Here is a 12,528-nt window from a genome sequence, read left to right on the forward strand (position 1 = left end):
CTAAAGTTCACTAAGGTTATGTTTGGGAGTTTGGAGGGGAGGGGAGGGGAAGGCTTCCAAAAATGAAAATTTTAAAAAATATAAGAGAATATTTGACATTTTTTGAAAAAATGATTTTGTTTAGAATGATAAAAGAGTCATTATCATTACTAAATTTTTAATTTTCAGAATACTATAACAACCTAAAAGATATTTGGAAAATTTATGTAAGCCTTTCAAAACCCTCCAAAACCCTCCTCAAATACAATTTTTGAGTTCCCCTATTTTATGGGGTTTTTGGTGTTATGAATAAACTCAAACCCTCCAAAACGCTCCTACCCAAAATCTTTTTATCCTTTTCACCCAATTCTTCCTATTTTTCAAAGCCTTACCCTCCCTTCCCCTCCAAACTCTCAAACATAGCCTAAATGACACGAATTTTTAACACGAGGATTATTGACTATATCTTATGAGTTATTCACATAACTGTCGAAATTCTAAAAATGATTTTAAAATTTAGATTTTAAAATTCGCGCACATTTAATACACAACAAGTTTACTCTAGTATACGCCAAAGCAATAGTTTAAAAAATTCAGGCTCTAGAAGACGCCAAAACAATATATTAAAAAAATCAGACTTAAGAATCCGTGTTTGTAAGTTATTGAGATTGAACTCATAATAAATTTATGTCCAATCTTAGAACCATACAATTTAAAAGTACTTCAGAGTTTAATGATCGAATTTTCTACAAAGTTTGGAATCCAGCAAAACAAGAGAAGAGACATATATAGCAAATTAGAGCATACACTTGTTCCATCTTTTTTCAGGCATTCTCAAAACTTTTACTTCATTGCAATAAAGTTTAGTATGTCTCTGAAGTTATACTCCACTGCATTGCACGTTTCTGAAGTTTTATTATACTACATTGCACGTCTCTGAACTTCTACTCTATTACATTGCATGTCTCTAAACTTCTACTTAATACATTGCATGTGTATGAAGTTCCACTCCATAGCATTGGTAAGTTACTCATTCTTTTTTTTATTTGACATGCATTACCTAAATAGTTTATAGGTATGATACATTAGAGCTTAAGGTTTGTGCCTTATTTGTCCTAGATTGTTTGCTTTCTCCATTTTTCACATTGAAGCTTAGGGTTCGTGCTTTATTTCTCTGCTTCGTTTTTGTTGGTTCAGTGCAATCGAAAATTTGAAATCTAGACCATTAGTTCAGATGAAAAAATATGGAGTTACTTGTTAATCTGATATATGTTTTTTGAATCAATTTGTTTCAGTGTTGGTTTTGCTTCGCTGTTTTTTGTTTCTGTGCTCTATTATGTCATGTTTTTTCTTGTTTGATTGTGGGAAAAATGTTTGACAACCAAGAAAGAGAGATACATGGTAGAATGACCCAACATACTTCTATTTGTAAGGAGAAAGCTAGATCCTCGCGATTCATAGTTGGAGAATTTTCGTTTGCTTGTGAGGGATCGTCTTCTCGGGTTCACTTCTTCCTATGTACCAAAACCATGTTGCTAGGTACGTGTGAGAGGGAGAGGTAGCATAAATATTCAATTACTCTTTTAAACATATCACTTGGTTTTGGTTGGCACGTCCATGTTTGTGGACAAAAGTGAAACCTATGTTGACGTTATCTTCCTTAGATACTTCATTGACTTGGAGAGAATTCACGAGTAAACCTAGGGGGTCTTAATTAGTGTACCCCTACTCTAAATTAGTTGAAGGTAGTTTATGGAAGATTCGATAGTTAACAGAGAACAACGGTCTATTTACGGTAAATTTTATGCACCGTTACTGATATTAATTTCATAATACTTATGCTACATCGCTACTAATATTTCATCTGAATCATTTCAAGCATGAATCCACTAGCATTTTCCATTTCTCTCTGGTTAGGCATATGTAGAAGACTACTTTGAGGTTTTTTCACATGCGTTCTCGATCATCCTACTCAGAGGGAATCAAGAAATCAAATTATTCTGAGTTGCTCTTAACCACATCATTCTGTATGATATTTTCTTTATGCCATATGGTGAGCACCGTGAGAGACAACGCTTGGACGTGATAGCTTTCTCCTTTGGATGGCTAGCATGTGGGTGTCGACTTGTGTACCCATATTTAAGTGAGCGAGTTATGCAGTAGCTCGGGTATATGCAGGTTATACCTAGATACACTAATTTGCTGATCCTACCACTATTTTCCACAAGGATGTTGATGAGATTTCTGTAGAGTACTATGATCATTGGGTCCCATATAAAGTATATCGTGTGCCAACTCATCGTCTATGGAGTACAATATACAATTAAATCAGATAGTCTTATAGAGTGTCACATCCTTACATGATATCAGATGAAGAAGAAAATCCTCTAAAACCGACTCATTAGGAGATCTTGGAAGAGGAGCAAGCAAGGGCAAACCATGTCGTTGATTTATTGATGATATTCCAGTGTATTATGACTAATGGGATAGGCCGTAACTAGGAGAGAGTTTGAGGAAAACACTCATTAGATGGCCACTATACATGACATCTTAGTAGAGGCACAACATGCATTGTAGTACAGGAGGCACATGAGGGACTAAGGCATCAAATATACGCAATTGTTGACTTTTTATTTTGTATTTTAATATTTTAATATTTTGTATTATGGTTTGTTGAGGTAATGATAATGTCAATTTTATATTTTGTATTTTATATCTTGACATTTTTGCGTTCACATATACATGGTAGTTTTTCTATTTTGATCTTATTATTGAATGACAAATACATATGATTTATTGCGGGATTGATTTATAAATGATTTATAGTGTAAGATTTATTAAAAAAAGTCAAATTTCTTCTAATTACTTTCTAAGGGTGTAAAGCACTACCACATAGTTAATCCAGAGATGCTCTCCCCTTTGTAAAGAAACACAGAAAATGCATAGACAATGTTAATCTAAAGATTGGAATCCAAACTTATTTTTAACAAAAAAAAAATAGAATGTCTCATTGATTTGGTGTATAATAGGCGCGTCTGAATTTTGAAATTCGGACTATACAAAAAAAAAACTGTGGAAGTTTTCTATAGTGTGTGATTATCATATGGGGTGTAGTGGACATCATTTACATAATACATTGTTGCTTTAAAAAATTGGACATACTCTCAACAATAGTTGTCCAAGGTGGCTTGTTTCATATGGATTTTCCTTATTACAAATATTTGGACTTGACCTAAAATAATTGATTTAGTAGAAAGTAGGAATGTTTAAATTTAAACTGATTCAAAATATAAAAATAAATTGCTTTTAAAAAATAAACATTATAGGAAATTAGGTTGACTGCAATATATATATATATATATATATATATATATATATATATATATATATATATATATATATATATATATATATATATATATATATATATATATATATATATATATATATATATATATATAGTCACAATATAGAATAAGTGGTTTACTGCAATGAACACCCAAATCCTACAACAAATAGAGGAGCCATTGAAGCTCATTGCTAGCAAAGGATAGTGCCTGATATTCAACTTTAGAAGAACTTTGAGATACAGTTTGTTGTTTCTTAGCTCTCCAAGAAACCAACGAAGAACCTATAAAGAAGTAATAAAATGAAGTAGATCCCTTTGTAGGCAAATATCCAGCCCAATCAGCATCTGCGAAGCCAAGAAGTTGAATGTTTAAATTTCTTCTGAACAATAACCCTCTCCTAAGTGAATCCTTCAAGTATTTCACAACTCTACAAGTTGTGTCATAGCGAGTAGTAGTTGGTGATACAAGGAATTGGCCCAGCTGTTGAGTCACAAAAGCAATGTTAGCTCGAGTGGTTGTGAGGTAGAGTACCAATCAATCTTATATAGTTGAGTATGTCTTCAAAGGGTACACTTGTATCTTGATGCAGTTTGAATAATGCATCAAGAGGATTTTTTGCTGGCTTGGAAACAAGAAGACTTGTGTCTTTCAACAAATCTAAGTAGTATTTCCTTTGACATATGTCAATGCCAATATTGGATTATGCAACCTCTATGCTTAGAAAATATTTCAGCCTCTCAAGATATTTGATTTTGAATTCAGTGTCAAATGTAGTCTTCGCCCTATTGATTTCATCCATGGATTAACTCCCGGGATGATATAATCCACATATACTAACAAAGCATTGAAAAGTAAATTCCTGAGATTGATGAAGCAAAATTGATGAAGAATGAGCAAAGAACTTTTATTAAGACAGTACAATTGATCTAATTGATACTCTTAGGAAAAAAGAGATGAAAGTATCAATGAGTAACTATGAATAATCTTGAAAGCCAGGGATTGCGAAAAGTTTCAAACACACACAACTCCTTCCACTTATAGGCGAAGGCAATTGAACGGTCCAGATTAGCTAAGGAAAGAGGTTAATAGATCAAAGATCAGATTTTTCTTTGGAAATACATGCAAACTCGAGTGCACTATAAGCCTCTCAAAGCCCTAACTTGTTGTGTCAACACACATGTCCGAAAAAGGCTACGAAAAGTTTCAATGATGAAACCAAATTTAATGCGCTTGTTCCCCACTACCCTTTCAATTGACCACAAATGCTTTAGTTTTAGCTCACGTCGGGCAATATCATGGAGACCGGTCAAATCACTAAAGGCTTCCTCGACTCACCTAGTGTTAGGCAAAGTCTTGGGGGGACCTAATAGCTAAGGCCCACGAATCAAATTCACTCCACTTGACCTAAGATATAAAAGTCAATTCACATGAAAAATAAGTATATTCTCTAATCTCCACTTTTCATTATATTCTTCTTAAATCTTGAATTGACTTGGATGTCAAAATGCTAATCATGCATGTTCACTCTGCGTCGCCAGAATAGAGATCAACACTACCGATTCAAGAGATCCAATTCATCAACTACATCCATTTTTGGTTCTCATACATAACAAAAAAATATATTGCAGATTTTAAAATCTAAAAAATGTTTTTAGCTTTTAAAAGAATTTCTATAAACTAAAAGAATGGCAAAAGATTCTTACTATGTGTTTCTCTACCTTCCCGTTTAGTTGAAGCATCAATAGACAATAAATTCACAACTCTTTATATTCTTCTAACGTTTTTACTTCATTTTCTACTTAGATACTATTCATTTCCACAATTATTTAGCCTAACAGAATGGCCAATGGCCACATAACATTTTGGTGCCATTTTCGTTCCCTTGACCAAACACAATGGAATTTTGGTCAATGTCTTTATCTCCTGTTATATGTTCTTGTCAAGCTTTTAAATAAAGATGTGAAAGAAAGAAAAAAATCTAGAAGCCACAATTTTGATCACAATTGAGAATTCCAATTATTAGATATTTAACCACAATTTTGTGTATTATCAAGGAGTGCAGTGTGATTAAAAATATGATTTCTTTTGACTATATATCCTCTAAATTAACTATAGACTATTGAGATCGAATGATTTAAAATTTAAATTTGATATTTCATAATAAAAATGTACTAAAATCTAAATTGTAGTCTCGATCCAACAGTCACAAACATAATAATTGCGGAAATTTTGACTGAAAAATCTTATTTTATTATCATATTGTATTTTTAATTTACACAATATTATGTTTCACTTCAAAATTTAAGAAACACAATCTCATAGTTGATCAACAAATTTGGCTACTCAACTATAACTTCTTTCATAAAATCATAGTCCAATTTCTAATTAAAGGAACTATATAATCAATGGTAACACATGTATCATATCAATATTTGGAAACTTATTGAGTGCTATACATGCAACATTTATCACTTCCCACAAAAAGAAAAATACAGAAACAATTGTCCATTAATTCCACACCACCATCCATAATGTCTCTCTAAATCTTCAACAATAAAATTGCAACAATATATTGGGGCACCCTAATTTAAAAAATACACATTTATATCAAACGTATACATATATAAACCTGCTTCATTTCATAACATAACGAATATCGCTTGATCAGAGATTCTGAATTCAAATTTAACAGGATATGTTTTGTCGTCCATTGTAGTCTCAGGTCGAACAATTAGTCTCAACAATATTATCTAATACTCCTCTCCGAATACGACGATCCACTCCCAGATCCATACATGTTATGTCCCATCATTGAAGATGAAAAGCCATAGCCATAACCATAAACACCACCAACACCTTCTCCAACATTCCCTTGATCTCTCTGATAACTTCTTCCATTCATAGCAATCTTCTCCCCTTCCATCTCCCTATATTGACGCAAATAAATCTTCAATGGCTCAACATAATCCTCAAATCCAAGTGTTGTCATAGCCCAAAGAAGATCGTCACCGTTGACCGTTTTCCTCTTCTCTTTCAGACACTTATCAGATGCTTCACTTGTTATGAAACTGATGAACTCTGATACACACTCTTGTAGTGTTTCTTTTGCTTCTTTTGAGATCTTTGCGTTTGTTGGTAAAGCTTTTTTCATGATCCTGCTCACGTTTGCTATTGGAAGAAACCTGTCTTGCTCTTTGCAACCTGTTTGAGTTCCTCCCCCTGACTCGTTGTCTGATTCTGCCATTGCTCAAAATCTAAGAAATGGTAGCAACCAAACACGGTCTTATTGTATATGTATGTGTCTGTTCACATTTATATACTCCTATGATGCTGACATAATAAGGTATTGGTGATAAAAAAAGCTTGGCATTATGCACACAAAAAAATAAGTGTTTATCATTAATTAAAATAATGATCGTAGATTTTTTTTTTTTGTGTGGTTAACAAGTTAAAGTGAAATATTGGAAATAAAGAAGTAGGTATGGTTTCAAAATGTGGAAAAATTAATGAATGAAGAGATTTGTGTGGCGGGTGAATTATAGGAGTGGACAAGAGGGGTATATATATGTGTATTTATGGGTTGGATTTGAGAATATGATTTTTTTTTTTTTTTTTAAATGAGATTTGAGAATATGATCAATTAAGAAGGTTCCATTATTTATTTTTTTATAAAAGGAGACGATTAGTTAAAGAGAAAAGATATATGTACACCATTTCCAAACACTACACCGTATTTTTATACTATTCACATATTAATTTTAATTTTTTAATAATTGAATGCTTACTTTGGTTTCCGTGCCCAGACTATTTTGCTTTGTGATGATCTACGGTGTATTATACGGTGTATGAAAATCAGGTGTAAGAATAGCAAGGCTGTTAGTTAAACTACAAAAGAACCAAGTGTATTTTGTTTATAAGAAAAAGAAACAAAATAAAATCTTTTAAGCATAAGGAGTCTCTATAACTCCGGGGTTGATATTTTGATGAAAATTTAAGTTTTGAGAATATAATCCTTTTAAGATTTCAAGTTAATCCTTTGAATAGTCAGGAGAATTAGTCAGGGGTAAAATTCCCCACAAATAAACTCGCAACACACAATTTAAAAAAAAAAAAAAATACACATGCCGTGGGGATATCCCTCGCAAACAGAAGAAGAGAAAAATTTTGATTTTTGAAAATATGCATTGCGAGGGGCTACCCCAAGTAAACAAAAGTGACGTCAAAATGTGTTTTTATTAGACAGCTAACGCTACACTCAGCGAGGGGCATCCCCAAGGAAATTTAGGCACTGATTTTAGCGAGGGGCAACCCCTTGGAAAATAGACAGTATTGTCTTATCAACTGTTGTTTTATTTCCGAGGGGCTGCCCCTCGCTGATTTATGTCCTTATTAATATCCGACCTTCCACCAATATCCCATCTTTCTTTAATAAATACATCCATTTTAAACCCATCTCTCATAATTTCTGTTTCTCTCCTCTATTTCTAACAAAAAAAATCTCAATCCTCTTATTCCTCTCAACTTCTCAACACTATCATTTTGCACTTCTCAACAATACTATAATTTTGCAGATAAAATTTTTCCTCTACTTCCTCTCAATAATACTATACACTCTTACTGATTTAATGTATATTCTAATTTTTGTTTTCTTTTCTATTTTTGATATAACAATTGAATCTTAGAAGACAAAATCTTGAAAGAAAACTTGAATATTTTGAAGAAAACCTTCAAAGTCTACACCAAAGTTGTCTTCAAATAAGGTACACAAATAAAATTTATAATTTATGTATGTGTGTTTATGATGGAAGTGTGTGTGTGATATATATATATATATATATATATATATATATATATATATATATATATATATATATATATATATATATATATATATATATATATATATATATATATATATATATATATATATATATATTGGATAGTTTATTGTATGTAATAAAAAATAGTATATAAAAACAATATATTTATAAAAACGGTATATAAATAAATAGTATATATATGTTCATATTTCACAAATTTGTGTGCTTTTGTGTATATATTTTAAAAGCAAGTATGTAGTTTTGTTTGGACTAAAAACAAGTAAATATATTTTAAAAACAAGTATTTTGTTTAGGACTAAAAACAAGTATATAGTTTACATATGTTTAGAAAAAAAAACAAGTATTGTATATAATTTTATATACAACTAGTTATATGATGATATCGACAAAAATTAAAAAAATTGTCGATAGATCACTCTTCATTTTATTTAATAAAATTAAACATGATTCACATGTGCAGTATGAAACATTATCAAATTTATCGTAGTTGGAAGTATGATAGAATGTTTCCTGGACGACGTGAGCTTAAACCACTTTTTATGGAAGGAGTTTCCGCGTTTCTCTCGTATGCGTTTGCTCAAGAATATTGTCGCAGGGAAGGAGGGGTAAGGTGTCCGTGTTTAAAGTGTGGTTATAGAAATATTATTAGTGACCCTAGTGAAGTGAAACGTCACTTGGAGAGAGTGGGTTTTAGGCCAAATTATTGGGTTTGGACATCTAATGGGGAAACAATGCTGGAGATTAATAGAGAGGCTTCTAGCAGTCAAACACATATTGGACCAGATATAAATAAAGATGATCCAGGGAGTAGTTCATCACATATGCAATGCCAGGATCAATTTAATCTCGTGAAATTCTGGACTCAGACACGCGATGTCTTACAGGATGTCACGACATCATTATCTGAATGTTTTCAACCAAATGAACAAAGAGTAAACAATAAACAACACAGGAAAATTGTTAACCCAGTTCGGTGCAAACACACCTACATCTGGGGGCTACCAAGCCAGGGAGGAAGTCCACTATAAGTAATATTAATTCAAGGTAATACAACTCAATATTACGCCTCTCACTTAATATCTACCCAATGCAACTTCAATCTAAACAACTAGACCAGAGTTCCTACTCACTCCCCCTCAATCACAGCAGTGATGAAAAAAAACTAACAGACGAAAAGCAACAGAAGACACTCTTCAAAAACACAACTTGATCTTGCTTAAAATCTTTAATCAAGAACAATAGTACTCTTGCTTAAAAGCTTCGAGTACTTTTTACAACTCAAAACAGAAACACCTAGACCAAGACAATCATCATGATGATTGTTTGGCTTACAAGAAATCTAATACACAGACGAACAACACCACAGACTTCTGGACGGCAAACCCTAAAAAGACCCCCATCCAACAGCTTCTTCATTTGATATATATAACCTTGCAGCAGCTGGGCCTTAGATCCAATAATAGTTTTAAACCTAATTAAAACCATTTTCAAAAGACAGAGATCCATCGCATAACGTTGTTCTGAAACAAGGCAGTATCCAAAGTTTCCAAAAGAGGCGCGCAAATACTTAACAGATCAAATAACCATAACGCGAACATAGTAAAACTCAGCAGCTTCGGATGTCATGACATCGGTCTTGACATCAGTAAAAACCTGCACAAGAAAAACTTCAAAACAATGCATGTCATGACACCGGTCTTGACATGATAAAGACACTATTTGTTTTACCAAAAAATACAGCCAATCAAAGACATCTACAAACTCCCCCTTTGGCGAATTTTTGGCTAAAACAATAATAGATGATACCATCAGAGATCAGAGTACACGCAGCAGCCAATAGAAACAAGGATCCACCAAAAAACAGAATACATTCTGTTAGCCAACAGCATCTTGCTCATAGTACAACCAAGGAACCAAACAGAATAACAGCAACCAAATCAACAACCAAATCATCAACCCAAATCATCATCATCTATCACTTCTCCCCCTTTTTAGCCACAAAAGGAGCCAAACAACAGGTGAAGATTTACACTTTAGAATCATTATCCTTACTCATCTCCACATCATTGAAGCTACTAGTCCGAGCATCAGCATCCTCACCCTCCTCAGCCATCACTACCAACAGAATGATCATTACCACCATCAGCAGAGTATCCTTGACAGTCAAGAAAGAAATAGTGCTGATCCCACACCCAATTAATTGCTATAATCCTTCACAAAGACAAATGCCTAGTTTGCTTCTTAGATTTTCAAATTGATTAGCATCCAAGGCTTTTGTGAAAATATCAGCAAGTTGAAGGGTTGTAGCAACATGTTCCAAGACAATTGTTTTATTTTCAACAAGATCTCTAATGTAATGATGTCTAATATCAATGTGCTTGGTCCTGCTATGCTGAATAGGATTCTTTGAAATGTTAATGGCACTTAAATTGTCACAATATAATGTCATGACATCTTGTGTGACATTGTATTCTGATAACATCTGTTTCATCCAAACAAGCTGAGAGCAACTACTTCCTACTGCAATGTATTCTGCCTCTGCAGTGGACAGAGACACACAATTTTGTTTCTTGCTGAACCATGAAATAAGATTATTACCCAAGAAGAAACACCCTCCCGAAGTACTTTTTCTGTCATCAGCACTTCCTGCCCAGTCTGCATCACAATATCCAGTGAGAATGGGTTCACACCCATGAGAGTAGAGCATTACATATTCACAAGTACCATTCACATATTTCAGGATCCTCTTGACTTGATTGATATGGCTGGTTTTGGGTTCTGCTTGATACCTGGCACATACCCCAACAGCAAAGGCAATATCAGGTCTACTGGTTGTAAGATACAGCAGACTTCCTATCATGCTTCTGTATAGACTTTGATCAACACTGGTTCCCTTTTCATCTTTGGTCAGCTTCAAATGGGTAGGTGCTGGTGTCCTTTTGTGAGAAGCATTATCCATTCTAAACTTTTTGACAATATTTCTAGCATACTTGCTCTGAGAGAGAAAGATTGAGTCTTCCATCTGTTTGACTTGTAGCCCAAGAAAATAGGTTAATTCTCCAACTAGACTCATTTCAAATTCAGATTGCATCTGATCAACAAAATGTCTAGTCATCTTGTCTGACATTCCACCAAATACAATATCATCCACATAGATTTGAGCTATCAGAATCTTCCCTCCTTCATCTTTAACAAAAAGAGTTTTATCTATCCCTCCTTTCCTGTATCCATTGCTAGTAAGAAACTCAGTTAGTCTCTCATACCAAGCTCTAGGGGCTTGTTTCAGACCGTAAAGAGCTTTTCTTAATTTGTATACATGATCAGGGTGGTTTGGATCTGCAAAACCTTTAGGTTGTTCTACATAGACTTCCTCATTCAAATATCCATTCAAGAAAGCACTCTTCACATCCATCTGGTATAGTTTGAATTTCAGAATACAAGCAATTCCTAACAATAGCCTAATTGACTCAAGTCTGGCAACAGGGGCAAAGGTTTCATCAAAGTCAATTCCTTCAACTTGGGTGTATCCTTGAGCAACTAGCCTTGCTTTGTTTCTGATAACAGTTCCCTGTTCATCTGACTTGTTCTTGTAAACCCATTTAGTTCCAATGACATTAGTACCTTTAGGTCTTGGTACCAGCTCCCATACTTCATTTCTTTCAAACTGACCTAATTCTTCCTGCATGGCATTAATCCAGAACTCATCTGTTAATGCTTCCTTGACATTTTTAGGTTCAATTTTTGACACAAAACAAGAGTTTGGGACAACTTCTCTTGACCTTGTAACAACTCCACTGTTGAGATCTCCTATAATAAGATCTTTAGGATGATCTTTCTGAATTCTTATAGAGGGACTCTTGTTAGGAGGTTCAGTCTCAGCCTCTGTGATAGTGGGACTGCAATCATCTTCTCTTGTAGATCCTTCTGCTGTAAGATCCCAGAATGTTCCGACATCTTCTGTGACATCTGCTTGATTGTGAACATTATCAACCACAACATTTATGGATTCCATTATTGTTTTGGTTCTTGAGTTGAATACTCTATAGGCTCTGCTGTTTGTAGAGTAGCCCAGAAAGATTCCTTCATCACTCTTGGGATCCATCTTCCTCCTGTGATCTCTATCAGTAAGAATGTAACACTTACTACCAAAAACATGGAAGTATTTGACAGTGGGTTTTCTTCCCTTCCAGATCTCATATAGGGTGGTAGAGGTTCCTTTTCTTAAGGTGACTCTATTATGTACATAACAAGCAGTATTCATGGCTTCAGCCCAGAAGTAGATAGGAAGATTCTTAGCATGAATCATAGCTCTTGCTGATTCTTGAATAGTTCTATTCTTTCTTTCAACAACCCCATTT

At 33.7% G+C, this 12,528-nt stretch overlaps 1 protein-coding gene across 1 annotated transcript; it reads right to left on the bottom strand.

Moving 5' to 3' along the window:
- Positions 1-5,728: 5,728 nt before the first annotated feature.
- LOC131595378 (nuclear transcription factor Y subunit B-3-like) lies at positions 5,729-6,828 on the bottom strand. Its single transcript, XM_058867721.1, has one exon. It carries the CDS (start codon positions 6,571-6,573, stop codon positions 6,076-6,078), a length of 498 nt encoding a protein of 165 aa, XP_058723704.1. The 5' UTR covers positions 6,574-6,828; the 3' UTR covers positions 5,729-6,075.
- Positions 6,829-12,528: the final 5,700 nt, after the last annotated feature.

The sequence above is a fragment of the Vicia villosa genome, linkage group LG4 (genome assembly GCF_029867415.1).
Source record: "Vicia villosa cultivar HV-30 ecotype Madison, WI linkage group LG4, Vvil1.0, whole genome shotgun sequence".
NCBI lineage: Eukaryota > Viridiplantae > Streptophyta > Magnoliopsida > Fabales > Fabaceae > Vicia > Vicia villosa.